Below are 14,109 nucleotides of genomic sequence, written 5' to 3' on the forward strand. Positions count from 1 at the left end.
CAGTGTGCACGGATGGACATCTGGGCCAGGCTATGAAAGCTAGCTTTCAGTTATTTAAGGCTGACTTCTCTCTGGCTTGCCTTTCTCCCCTCCTCGTGGTAATAGCTGATCTGGAGCAATCAGCGTAGCCCCTGGGAGAATCCCATGACAGTTCTCCCAGGTCCTCTTGCTCTCACAACACATACGCCCTAGTGCCTATGCCCTTGGGAAAAGGTTCAAATCCCCTGCTAGAGGCTTTTGTGAGCCTGTGCAGGGTTAGACATGTTGGCCAGTTCCCAGTAGTACTCACTGCTCTGCCTGGCTGGGTGTGGTTCACGCTCCTCCCTTTCGAAGCTGGGCAAGTACTGAACAACTGAGAATACTCCGACTTCCATAAGCTTTCACGAGAGAATAATGAGTATTGCTCAAGGCATGGAAAAATCAGAACCCTTATGAATTGGTGGGAGCCTGTTTTGATGTCAGTAGACGGTTTGCCTAGTATACCTGGAGTCCTGGGTTCCAGTCCCAGCACTGTATAAACTGGGTATGGTGGTTCCTACCTGTAATCCTAGCAAACAGATTTATCCATTTGTGTGGGCGGTACGTTTACTTGTCTGTGTTCCCATTTATGTCTTTACATTTAGTTACTCATGTCTTTACATTTAGTTACTTGTGTATATATGTGTGAGTCTGGGCACATTGTATATAGCTTAAAGAAAACTTCTTTGCGAGTTGGATTTTTTTTTAAACTTTTTTTAAAAATTTATTTACTTTATGTATATGAGTACACTGTAGCTGTCCTCAGACACACCAGAAGAGGGCGTCAGATCCCATTACAGATGGTTGTGAGCCACCACGTGGTTGCTGGGAATTGAACTCAGGTCCTCTGGAAGAACAGTCAGTGCTCTTTTTTTCTTTTTTTTAAAGATTTATTTATGGGGTTGGGGATTTAGCTCAGTGGTAGAGCGCTTGCCTAGCAAGCACAAGGCCCTGGGTTCGGTCCCCAGCTCCGGAAAAAAAAAAAAAAGAAAGAAAAGAAAAAGAAAGATTTATTCATTTATTTTTTTTTTTTTTGTTATTTTTTTCGGAGCTGGGGACCGAACCCAGGGCCTTGAGCTTCCTAGGTAAGGGCTCTACCACTGAGCTAAATCCCCAGTCCCGATTTATTCATTTATTATATGTAAGTATGCTGTAGCTGTCTTCAGACACCAGAAGAGGGCATCAGACATCATCATAGATGGTTGTGAGCCACCATGTGGTTGCTGGGATTTGAACTCAGGACCTCTGGAAGAGCAGTCAGTGCTCTTAATCGCTGAGCCATCTCTCCAGCCTGCAAGTTGGATTTTTAAAAAATATTTAGTGTGGGGGTTAGTAGTGTATGTGTGTGTGTGTATGTGTGCCTGTGTATGTGTGTGCATGTGTGTGTGTCTGTGTGTGTGTGCGTGTGTGCATGTGGAGGTCAGAGGACAACTTGTGGGAGACTGCCCTCTCCTTCTACCTTGTGGGTCCCAGTGGTTAAACTCGTCATCAGACTTGTCCCCTCTGAAGGTCTCTCTCATGTGCATCTTGCTTTCAGGCAATGACTCTCTAGTGACTTCTGTCAGTCTCCCATTTCTGATTCCCAACCGTTAGAGTGCCGGGATCACAGATGTGACTCACTTCATCTGGCCTTTTACCCGGTTCCAGGGACTCGGACTGCAAGCACTCTTACCTGCTAAGCCATCTTGCTGACTCAATGGGGGGATAGGAGAACACATCAGCAATTATGTGTCTGATAAGAAATTAAACCAGAATACGTGAAGAACTCCTAAAACTCAACTATAACCCAAACAACCAGTTAATTAAAAAATGAAGGCAAGTGCTCTTAGCCAACCCTGTCTCACCCTTATCCACTAGACTGACTCAGCTTTGCCTAGACTGAGCCCCAGGCCTGGGCTCAGACTCCTCCCACAGGCCTGGCTTTTACATAGGTGCTGGGGATCCAAATGCAGGTCCTTAAGTTTGTACTGCAAGCACTTAATGTCTGAGACTGTTTTTCAGAAAAGCAGTTTTACAGGATGCTATATGAATAAAAGCTGCCCTGGTACACAATTTCCCAGTTTGGCAGATCTAGACTCTGTAGTTGAACCGAACGGGCTTTTGGTCTGGTCCATCCAAATAAGGCATGGCCAGACCCACATTCCTGAGGTCCTGTGCCTAAGGTCTTACAGTTTGGAGCCAACTCCCACAGACGCTATGGTGAAGGATCTTCCACAGACAGCACTGACTTTCCCATTCTCGGACTCTGTCTTTTTTTGAGGAAGGGCCTCACTTACAGCCCAGGCTGTGTGGAACTCACAGTCTTCCGGTCTCAGTCTATCTGGGGTGGGATTTACAGGCGTGTGTCACCATGCTGGGAAGCATTTGTTTTGAGAGTACTTCTTAGGCCTCATGATGAAACGAGAAGACCTTGGGGGATTGGGTGGTGAGAAAAGAAAAATTACAGGTAGACTCTGTAAACCAGGATTATGTTTAAATAGGTTCCTCCTGGAGAAAACACAGATATATTTGGAAAGTAGGACATTTAAAAAGTATTTCATAATCTTTAAAATGAGGGGGCTGCTTGTGCCCGGTCCCCAGAGTTTAAGAAAACGGAGGCGCTCAAATGGACCTATCAGGAAGCGGTTGCCACTGCACAAAGCCGGTGTGGTTCCTGGATCTTGGCCCAGGGATGCCTGTTCGAGTTTCCGCAGCAAAGGCCGCGCCGCAGGACCCCGCCCGACCTTGAAGGGCCGCTCGACCTTGAGGTCCATGTTTGCCTCAGTTACTCCCTCTGTGCAATGGGAAGATACACAGTATCACTGGGTAAGGCCGGAGGCCCGGATGCGTACCTAAGGACAGCCAGATGGCGTGGCCACCCTCCATAACTGTCCTCGGACTCTTCCCACACGGACAGCGAAGCAACCATCCCTTAGGAGCCCGCGGGCGGGAACCTGCCTCTGCGCGCTACGGCGCACGCGCGCCTCGCTCCCCGCCCCACCTGCGTCTGCGCGCGCCCATAGGCCTGTCGCACCGTCACTCCGTCTGGGAAGCAGTTGTGATTGATCCAGGTCCAGGCGCGCGACTTGGTAGTGGGCGGGACCCGAACTGGGTATAAAAGAAGCCGCGGCGAGGCTCGTGCCGCTTTGCAGACGCCGCTGTCTCTTTTCGCCGCTTGCTGCAGACATGGTCAACCCCACCGTGTTCTTCGACATCACGGCTGATGGCGAGCCCTTGGGTCGCGTCTGCTTCGAGGTCGGGTGGGCAGGGATGCTCCAGGGAGGGGTCCTGGGAGCGGTGGAGGGGGAGGCTCCCTCGGTCGCGGGCCGACCCTCCGGAGGAGCGAGCGCGGGCGGCGGCGCCATTTCCTGACGAGGGGCCATTTTGGGAGGCCGGCGAGGCGCGGGGAGGCTGGGCGGGCGGCGGACAAAGCCGGGCGGGGCGCGGCCGTTGGGGGGAGGGGGCTGCCCCCGCCCGCCTCGGCCTACCCGCAGGCGCACGTGGCTGCGTCCTGTGGGGCCCTGCGAGGCCGGGCGCACGTGCTCCGCGCCTCTCCCATCTCGGAGCCGTTGGGCCCCGCCCTGTTAAGCTGCGGCGCTGCAGCCCTGCGGGCCTCTTCCCCACTACCTTCCCCGAGCCGCTGCCTTTTAATCGGGGCTGGGTAGGAACTCTGCCTAAGGTCCAAGGACGAAGGTTCGGTGAAGCCGGTACGTGCTCGTTCGTCCGGTTAAATCCAATGGTTCCTACTAAGAATATAGTTTGGTAGCGGACTGGAGTGTAAATTGAGCATTTGGCCATTTGTTCTGAAGCAGCAACATTTGTTTAGGGAGGCCCCAAAATAACCCCGCGTCCCCCACCCCCGAGCGGAAACGAGAAAGGCCTGGCTTTTGCTGGTGCCCAAGGACCGCCTCCTGTCGCAGTGATGGCGCAGCGGGGGAGGCGCTTTGGAACCCCTCCCTATTACCCTCTGTGAAACAGGCATGTTATGACTGGCCACGCTGCAGTTTTGTATTGACCAAGCTGGATTGGGAGTCCAGTGGTTAACTACTTAATTAGTTCTGGAGGTGTTTAGTGGCTGCTTAAAGATCAGTTAGTAATTGAGTGTCCTAAGCAATTGTGTTTCTTTTACAAAATTAAATATCCTCGTTAACCTGACTATTAGCCCTTAGGCCATAGTGAAATGTTACTTAGTGTCTATCCTGTCTAAATTGTTTCTCTAGAAGCTATCATTGAGTGAGTTTGATGCTCTTAACTCCAAAGCTAGATCGCCCATTGCCCACCGACCACAGTGCTGGGTACATAGTAGATAGGCACCTAAAGAGAGCGCTAGGTTCTAATTAGCCAGCGTGTGTCTGTATTCAGAGCTAACAATTGACAAGGACTCTTGTGGAAACTTGGCCTAAGTTCAGTGCTGGGTAGGAGGTTAGTATCAGGTTAGCCAGAGCTTAATGGGAATGAGACAAGACCTACAGGTCCATCGGTGAGAATATAGGTGGAGCTGCCAAGAAAGGCTTTTAAGTCATACTTGCAATAAAAATGTGGGCTTGGAACGCTGTGAGGAAGGGAGTTTAAAGTGTTCAAATCTTCTATGATTAGGTTAGGAACCACTCACCTGATGCTTAACGCAGTGTTGACAGGTTGAAGGTGGTAGCATTTTCATTGCTAGTGACTAACAGTTTATTTACCTAGTCATGCATTGTATGCAGTGTTTTGAGAATTTTGATTTTGGGTTTCAACATGAAGTTGAGGCGGTTGTATACTTAGGAGAAGCCCAAAGTATTTGGAATTAGCTGTGGTATATTTAAAAAGGTCTTGAGTCATGCTTAAGAAGTATGTCACTATTTATGACTAGTTACTTATTCTTATTTATTGGTTCTCATGTTTCTCAACCCTGTAGGACCTTAAAGCTTATAGGAGTGATTCTTAATAGGAATTGAAAGTTATTTACCAAAGTAGTGCTCTGAGAATGAATTTATGACTTACAAATCCCTAAAGCAAAGGGCATTTAAGCATGAGACTATTCACTTATATATTATTAATATATAATAATATATATTGCTAATTAGCTTTTTTTTTGTTACAGCTGTTTGCAGACAAAGTTCCAAAGACAGCAGGTTGGTTTCATCATTTTCTAGATTTAACAAGTTTCATGGGTAAAGCTATTGTAAAGAGAAAATATGTGAGTGTACTTCTTTTTTTGTTTGTTTTTAACAGAAAACTTTCGTGCTCTGAGCACTGGGGAGAAAGGATTTGGCTATAAGGGTTCCTCCTTTCACAGAATTATTCCAGGATTCATGTGCCAGGTATGAAATTGAAATTTTTAGTTCCTTTAATTAAGCCAGAAGGTTACAATTAAACTTGACTTGAGCTAAGTGTAGCATTTATTTCCAGTTGCCTTTTTTTTTTCTATGTATGAACATAGCAGTACATGTCAGTTCCTCTGAGCCTGGTGGCTGACCCTTACATTGTACAGGCCCCGGCACAGGTTAAGTTTGTTTGTTTGTTTGTTTCTTTCTCTCTTTCTCTCTTTCTTTCTTTCTTTTTTTTTTTCCGGGGCTGGGGACCGACCCCAGGACCTTGTGCTTCCTAGGCAAGCACTCTACCACTGAGCCAAATCCCCAACCCCTAAGTTTCTTATTCACTTGCCTCTTCGTCCCATGGGTCCAAATGTGTTTAACATACCAGCTTCCTAAAATCTGTACCTTGGATTGGGTGTGAGCCCTGTGAAACACATAAGGATCCCAAAACTGAGGACGTGAGTCCTGGGGCACCTCTAAAACATTTGAGTGTGGTGACAACATGCTGTCAACCAGCCTTAGCTAAAGCTTTGAGATTTGGAACAAAAGGTGGGTGTAAAAAAATTGCAGAATAATGTTGATATCCTGTGGCATATGTATACACACAACAAAATTAGAAATGGCATACTTGGGGTTGGGGATTTAGCTCAGTGGTAGAGCGCTTGCCTAGGAAGCGCAAGGCCCTGGGTTCAGTCCCCAGCTCCGAAAAAAAGAACCAAAAAAAAAAAAAGAAAGAAAAAAGAAATGGCATACTTGCAGACTTTTCAGTTAGATTGTCAGTGACATTACTGTCTGATTTCTACAGGGTGGTGACTTCACACGCCATAATGGCACTGGTGGCAAGTCCATCTACGGAGAGAAATTTGAGGATGAGAACTTCATCCTGAAGCATACAGGTCCTGGCATCTTGTCCATGGCAAATGCTGGACCAAACACAAATGGTTCCCAGTTTTTTATCTGCACTGCCAAGACTGAGTGGTAAGAAAAAATGAATGGATCAGTTGAAAGAGTACAGTCCTGATGAGGAGGGACACTTGATGTTTCTTCAGTGTTCCTTTCATTCCATCCCTTAAGATAGTAGAAGTTGACCAGGAATAAGCATGCTGATTATATCTGTGTTGGGTAACTTTTTATCTTTAGTGCGTGATCTGCTGATATTAGTGATGTTCTTCTACAGGCTGGATGGCAAGCATGTGGTCTTTGGGAAGGTGAAAGAAGGCATGAGCATTGTGGAAGCCATGGAGCGTTTTGGGTCCAGGAATGGCAAGACCAGCAAGAAGATCACCATCTCCGACTGTGGACAACTCTAATTTCTTTGACTTGCGGGCATTTTACCCATCAAACCATTCCTTCTGTAGCTCAGGAGAGCACCCCCACCCCATCTGCTCGCAATACCCTGTAATCTCTGCTCTCACTGAAGTTCTTTGGGTTCCATATTTTCCTCATTCCCCTTCAAGTCTAGCAGGATTGCAAAGTTAAGTTTATGATTATGAATAAAAACTAAATGAGAAGTGTTTGTCCTTGTTTGTATTGGAGTTGATAGAGGTCTCTAAGCAACTGGTTAGGTTCCTTGGCTAGGACTACAGCACAACTCTAAGGTTTTTGTCTTCTCTAACCCAAGAGGTCTTAACTGCCACTGAGTATTTTGGAGAGGGGGTGGAAGGAAGATCAGGAGATCATTGCAGAGAGAGACTGGATAGATGAAATATGTAGGGATTCCTATAAATTTAAGTTTTTGTGGGGACTGCCACAAACCCATCAGGATAAACCAGGTAACCATTTATGAGCCTCAGATTTGATTCTCCCAGAAGTGGCTGAAGGAGCAAAGTTCGAGTAGAATGGGAGACAATTAGTTTATTGTGTGTTGGTAATGCATGCCTTTAATCCTAGCACCGAGGCAGGGGCAAGCAGATCTCTGACATGGAGGCCAGCCTGGTCAACAAAGCAAATTGCAGGATAGCCAGAGCTACACAGAACTTGGTCTCTTCACACCAGAAGAGGGCATCAGATCTCATTACAGATGGATGTGAGACCATGTGGTTGCTGGGAATTGAACCTGAGTTCCTATGAGCCATCTCTCCAGCCCCCAAAACAGCCAGGGATGCTTGTTCTAATACAATCAGAAACAACTTCCTGAAGATGGAAACAGCCTCAAGCCAGATTGGGTAAAGGGCTTATTTTTCACCTCTAGGAAATACAAAGCATCAGGAGTTTCAGCTATGTGAGTTTCATACCTGCTTAACCTAATTGAGACTTAAATATAACCCAGAGCCTCACAAGGTCAATGTTCTACCTCTGAGCTATGGCCCCAGCCCCTCCAGAGGACCCCCAACCACCAGGTTCCACTCACAGAACATTAATTGCCTTAATGTGGGACCCGGCCCCTGAAATTTTTCTCACATCACAAGTCACAATCAAAAGCTGACTCAGTACGAGACTAGACTCAAATGTGAGGTTAAAGTGTTTGGCAGATCACTCACTAGAAGTGACAAACAGGGTCAGGGGCAGGCTCTCACTTTCTAGCTCAGCCTGGCTTGGAACTCACTAGGTGATATGGGCTGGCCTTAAGCTGGCAGCATCTCTGACTCAGCCATTCTCCAAAATGCTGGGATTACCAGTGTAAGCCTGGCTTGGAGAGGTTACCATTCTTTCCGTGGAGCATGCAGTCTGAGGGGTAAAAACTATATAAAAAAAAATCTTCCACCTGATGGTTTTGACATGTTAAAAATGTTGGCCTGAATCAGTAACTTCCTCTTTATAATGGCAAAAACCCTTCCTCCTATCATTGTGACTTAGGATTCCTTCGTCCTTGTGTGTATATATGTTTTTCTTTTTTAAATTGGTTTTATTTTGTAAATATAAGTTTAAAAATTTAAGAGGCTGTGACAGGAAGAGTGCTACCAGCATAGCCTGAGTTGCAGAGGGAGACCCAACCTCAACAAAACAAAGCTGGGCGGATTATGCCTACAGTCTCAACACTCTGGAGGCAGAGGCAAGAGATCACAAATTTGAGGCGAGCCAGGTCTACATAGTAAATTCTAAGCTAGTCAGAACCATCAGGAGACCCTGTCTCAAAACAAATAGCCCAGACCAAATGAGACATTTGCAACATTTAAATGTTGCATAGTTTGTGCCCTAAAATTGTGTTGAAAAAAAATTTTTTTTTAATTTATTATGTATACATCATACAGCTTTCTGCCTGCATGTATGCAACTACAGGCCAGAAGAGGGCACCAGACCTGATTATAGATGGTTGTGAGCCACCATGTGGTTGCTGGGAATTGAACTCAGGACCTCTGGAAGAGCAGTCAGTGTTCTTAACCTCTGAGCCATCTCTCCAGCCCCGAAAAAAAATTTTTTTTAATTATTACTTAAAATTCTGTTTGCAGTATCATACATGACCACCAAACTGCCACTAAGATGTTCACACCTGTTAACTGCAAAAATTTTTTTTATTAACTTGAGTATTTCTTATTTACATTTCGAATGTTATTCCCTTTCCCCGTTTCCCGGCAAACATCCCCCTAATCCCTCCCCCTCCCCTTCTTTATGGGTGTTCCCCTCCCCATCCTCCCCCCATTGCCGCCCTCCCCCCAACAATCACGTTCACTGGGGGTTCAGTCTGTTAACTGCAAATTTTAACCCCAGGGAGGATGCTTCTCTGCGAATTTACTTTAGGTCAAGGTCGAGCTAAAGGTACAGGGCTGCACCACATCGGGTGGGGTCAACCACACAAGGAGCCTTTCCCCAGACCATTTGTGTTGAAATTTAATCCCCATTGTGAAGTACTAAGAGGGCAGAAAAAAAATAACCGGCTCTGGTTTTAAAGGTATGATTCTTTTGGTCTTCCTTTTTTGTAGTCTTCACTGACCTGGAACTTACTCACTTTGAACCCATAGCCTACTTCTCCTCCCAAGTACTGAGTGCTGGTGTCAAAGGGAGGCACAACCACTAAGGGTCCAATCTTAAGAGCTGATGAATGTTGAGTAACAAGTTGGTAAGTGGATGAATAGCTGAGTCCTGGGGGCTGTATACCAAGGAGAGAGAACACCAGTCACCTGTACACAAGCATGTTCCTGATTTGTACCCCTTTGATCTTTTGCCAGCAAGGAGGCTACTGCCACTTGTGACCCTTGACCTTGGACCAGAACCCTGAGCTAATAAGCCTGTGTGTAGTCTTCCATACTTTTACCGTGAGTTTATTGTGCCGTAGGTTTTGTTTCTTTTGGGATTTTTTTTTCCTGTAAGGCCTCCTCTTCTGGTTTTCAAGGATGTGCAGCAAAACACACACACACACACACACACACACACACATACACACACACACACACAAACCAAACAAACAAAAAAACCCAGCACTTGTTTTGGACCACAGACCTGTGTCCAGCCCAACAGTAGGCCTAGGCACATCTACCGACTCCAGCATTGGAACCCCTGAATGACACACACTGCTTCTGTAAAGACCATCTTTCAGATAGTTGATGCTTTTCAGACATGCGTATCAGAGGATGATTGTGGGAAGGAGAAAGGGTCACAGAAGCATTCATTCCAGGGGCTGGAAGGATGGCTAGGCATTTTCACGGGTGTTCGTAAAGTGAACACAGTGATTTGCTTGGCTTTGTAGCATTTTTGGGTTGAGAGGATAGCATATCACTTTCACAGGTTACCTCAGGCCACTTACAGAGTTTTCTTTTTTTCCCCCAGAGCTGAGGACCGAACCCAGGGCCCTGAGATTGCTAGTCAAATGCTCTACCACTGAGCTAAATCCCCAACCCCCAGATTTTTCTTTTTAAATGTATACTGAATGTACTAGCCTGAGAAGGGCAGAAGAGAACATCAGATCCCTCCCTCATGGAGCTGGAGTTACTCGAAATTGTGAGCCGCCATGTGAGGCCTGGGACCTATCTCCGCTCCTCTATAAAAGCAGCGAGAGCTCTTGACTACTGAGCCATGTTTCTAGCCCCTGGAATGCTTCTGTGCACCTCTCTCCTCCCCACACCTTTTTGAGGGTGAAAGCCAGTGAGAGAACCAGTCTTTGTAGAGAACAACCCTTGTGCACAGCATACGGCAGAATCTCAATACATGGAATTAAGAGAAAGACACAGGAAGGAAACCATCCCCACCAATGGAGGAAGCCAAGCCTGTTCACAGAGGATCCAGCAGAGGAAGAAAATTCATACACAGTCAGCTACAGACACACGAGGCTCCCTATCCTGGGCGGGTAGGCCACTGGCACGGGTTGGAAGCACCAGCGCAGGCTCTGACAAACATTTCAGTGAGAGTCTCCACAATTCACATCAAGAAAGTTGGAACTGGGGGTTGGAGATTTAGCTCAGTGGTAGAGCGCTTGCCTAGCAAGTGCAAGGCCCAGCTCCTAAAAAAAAAAAAAAAAAGTTGGAAACTGGGACACTGACTTTGAGAATGGTCAGAGCTGAGAACATGCTGTGTAGACTGTGAATGCCCTTCTGGGTTCTCCTGAAAATACCCACAACTATGTATCTGTGCTCACAACCCAAGGTGGCCTGAAGATAGAGGGAGAACATGTTGTGACTGAGAAACTGATACCAGTCACTCAAGAGAAATGAGACACTGAGTTGGGTTGGAAGAGCAAATATGTCTATTAGAGTAAAGACAGGATCCCAAGGTGATGTTGCTGAATTCCACACAATGGATGTGGCTAAGGCACTTCGTGAGCTGTATCTATGGCCAGGCTTACCTGGGTAGTCTAGTCTCTGTGTGGTTTGCAGTGGGCTGCTTTCCCACTGACCATTCTTAGGAATGCTGGGGTAATGCAGCCCACTGTGCCCAGTTCTGTATAGCACAGTTCACTGGATTCTCCATGAAAGCCAGACATTTTTGGCTCCATACCAAGAATAAAGTCTCAGTCTCTTTGTCTCTAGGAAATATATCTAATAGACAAGCCTCTTCTATGAACTGTTGGCAAAACCTGAGGATAAAACACACACACACACACACACACACACACACACACACACACACACACACACACACACACACACACACACACACACACACAATCACTAAAGCCCGGAACATTTGTTTCTCCACATGACTAGAATAAGAGCTTTGTAATTCTTCTTCCTACAGCTTCAGGAAAACCAGAAAACTCTGACGGCATGCCCACAGCCATGGCTGACCCCTTGTATAGTCAAGCTCTTTGCACTAACAGACCCTATATTTGAGGTCAGATTGATCTGGATGTATGAGCTTAGCAATATTTTTGAATCTGACTTTTGTCTGTGAAATGAGGCTGCCTGAGACTGGAGGGACAGCTCGGCAGTTAAGAGCACTTGCTTTTCAAAGTACTGGGGTTTGATTCCCGGACCCACAATCATCCAGAACTCCAGTTCTGAGGGATTCTGACCTCCATGGGCAGCAGAGATGTACATGGTGCACAGACATACACACTCATATGCAAAACACTCATACACACAAAATGTAAAAAATAAATCTTAGGAGGCTAGCTGGTTTATTTATGGGATTAAATAGATAAATCCAGCAGGGACTCACTACATAGTTCTCAACTCCTAGAACTCACCCTGTAGACCAGGCTGGCCTCTAATTCAGAGATCAACCTGCCTCTGCCTCCTGAGTGCTAGGATTAAAGTCATGAGCCACCATGCTTGGCTGCTGGTTGGTTTTCAAAGAAAAAGCTGAGGAGCCTTCCCTATCTGTAGAAAAAAATTCAGGGCTGGGATGTAGCTCAGTGGCAAAAAGCTGAGTCCAGTCGCCAGATGAGAAACACTGGAAAACCAAGTCTGAGTCAACAGACGGAGTCTCGTGTGTCTCACCTCAGCCAGGCTGCTCTGCTGTGTGTGACATGGAGCCATCGCCTCCACAATCACCACTGTAGCAGTAGGAACTCATGAAAGGATCAGGTCCCCTGAATGCCATGGGCCTCAGTGGCCAGGGCTGGTTATGCTGGCCTTCCTTCTCCCAATGCTGCCAATGACCAGGGTAGCCATACAGACTGCTTCACCCCTTTTTACATAGAATATATTTAATTCCATCATGTAAACGAGGACCAACTTTGTCAACAGAAAAGTGACAACCTTCAGACAATGTGACATCAAATCAAGCAGAAGATCCATGGAAAACTCATGCCAACCAAACTATTTTTTTCCTTTTTACTAAAAAGGCTTATTTAATATTTATTATAATGAGGACACCAGATCTCATTACAGATGGTTGTGAGCCACCATGTGGTTGCTGGGAATTGAACTCAGGACCTCTGGAAGAGCAGTCGGGTGCTCTTAACCGCTGAGCCACCTCTCCAGCCCTGTCTATTTTCCTTTTTGAGACTGGGCTTCTGTATATCCCTGACCGTCCTGTAACTCACTCTTGAAGACCAGGCTGGCTCAGAGAAATAACTGCCTCTGCCTCCCAAATGCTGGTACAGAGTATAGGTATTTTCCAGGCCAGGGAACCTTCATCTCATTGTCTATATAAAGAAATGTTGTTATATGCAAATGTAGACATTTGAAATTAGAAAGGAATACAAATCAAATGGCCAAAAGCTTTTTTTTTTATAAAGGTAGGTCCTTGACAGGCCTTGAACTCACGTAGTTCAAGTATAACCCAAGTATTGGGATTACAGGCGTGTACTGTACTGTCTATACTGTCTGGCTGAAGAAGTCTGTCTTATTTTTTTCCCTTTTTGAGATAGGATTTCTCTGTGTAGCTTTGGCTGGAATTTGCTAACATCAAATCCACTGCCTCTGCCTTCCATGTGCTGTGATGAAAGGGGTGTACCACCATCACTGCTAAATGATGTTACTTATATTCACAGGACTGCAGGGTGATTCTGTGGGTAAGAGCATTTACTGCTTTTCCAGAGCTGGTTCAGTTCAAGCACTCATATCAGCCAGGAACACACATATACATGTAAATAAGAACATAACTTGAAAAGTTCGTCCATAGTCTACCAGATTCAACGTAGCATATGGTCCAGTAGTCTTCTCAATAGACCGTTAGGGCCTACTAAATGTGACACCCAAACACACCTCCTCTCCTCTAACAGCAAGTAAAGGACAGAGAACAAAACCAGAAATCAAATAAAAGCTGAGCTATGTGAGGTTTCAAGTAAAATGTTACTGTATAATCTAGGTGATAGACTAAAGAATTGGTTATTATAGGCTGGAGAGATGGCTCAGTGGTTAAGAGCACCAACTGCTCTTCCAGAGGTCCTGAGTTCAATTCCCAGCAACCACATGGTGGCTCACAACCATCTGTAATGGGATCTGATGCCCTCTTCTGGTGTGTCTGAAGACAGGGATAGTGTACTCATGTATAATAAATAAATAAATCTTTTTTTAAAAAAAGGGAATTGGCTATTACATGCATTTTTGTTTGAAATACATGTATTGTCTGGAATCTGTCTTAACAGAAGGTTGTTTAAAACACACACACACACACACACACACACACACACAAGCCACAGGCCTCTCTGGCTCCACTGTTTTTTAAGACACTCATCACTCATCTTGACCTCTCTGGCCTACAGCACTGTCCACTCCCAATCTGGTTCACATCACTCCCTACTGGGCAGTTTCCAAACGCAGTTCACTCTGATAGGTAACTCCAATTACAGTGCTTTAAAAACAACAAGCTCAGCCAGCAGTGATATCACACGCCTTGGATCTCAACATTCAGGAGGGAGAGGCAGGTGGACCTATGCCACTTCTACATTGGGAGTTCCAGGACAGCCAGGAATATATAGAATAGGCCCTGTGACACAAAACAAACCAAAACACACACATCCATGCACATACCAATAACCCTTCCTTCTGTTAAA

At 45.9% G+C, this 14,109-nt stretch overlaps 1 protein-coding gene and 1 non-coding gene across 3 annotated transcripts; one reads left to right on the plus strand and one right to left on the minus strand.

Moving 5' to 3' along the window:
• Positions 1-1,148: 1,148 nt before the first annotated feature.
• Ppia (peptidylprolyl isomerase A) lies at positions 1,149-6,810 on the plus strand. 2 transcript variants are annotated; one of them, NM_017101.1, is made up of 5 exons: positions 3,142-3,252; positions 5,081-5,111; positions 5,212-5,300; positions 6,100-6,272; positions 6,472-6,810. In NM_017101.1, the coding sequence occupies exons 1-5, from the start codon at positions 3,184-3,186 to the stop codon at positions 6,602-6,604; spliced, it is 495 nt and encodes a 164-aa protein (NP_058797.1). In that variant the 5' UTR covers positions 3,142-3,183; the 3' UTR covers positions 6,605-6,810. The 2 variants fall into 2 exon arrangements, with proteins under 2 accessions (XP_017454574.2, NP_058797.1); XM_017599085.3 differs by lacking the exons at positions 6,100-6,272; positions 6,472-6,810 and having other exon boundaries at positions 1,149-3,704; positions 5,212-5,286.
• Positions 6,811-8,910: 2,100 nt separating this feature from the next.
• LOC120096792 (small Cajal body-specific RNA 16) lies at positions 8,911-9,050 on the minus strand. The gene has a single exon (XR_005493629.1). It is a non-coding gene; the product is annotated as a small Cajal body-specific RNA 16 (non-coding RNA).
• Between the last annotated feature and the right edge of the window lie 5,059 nt (positions 9,051-14,109).

The sequence above is a fragment of the Rattus norvegicus genome, chromosome 14 (genome assembly GCF_036323735.1).
Source record: "Rattus norvegicus strain BN/NHsdMcwi chromosome 14, GRCr8, whole genome shotgun sequence".
Classification (NCBI taxonomy): Eukaryota; Metazoa; Chordata; class Mammalia; order Rodentia; family Muridae; genus Rattus; species Rattus norvegicus.

What these genes read in the sequence shown, in the direction of transcription:
- Ppia (XM_017599085.3), top strand. Translation starts at nt 3,221, where the DNA reads ATGGCGAGCCCTTGGGTCGCGTCTGCTTCGAGGTCGGGTGGGCAGGGA. An exon ending in ACGAAGGTTCGGTGAAGCCG is followed by an intron (nt 3,705 to 5,080) that starts GTACGTGCTCGT and finishes TTTTTGTTACAG; the next exon opens with CTGTTTGCAGACAAAGTTCC. An exon ending in CAAAGTTCCAAAGACAGCAG is followed by an intron (nt 5,112 to 5,211) that starts GTTGGTTTCATC and finishes TGTTTTTAACAG; the next exon opens with AAAACTTTCGTGCTCTGAGC.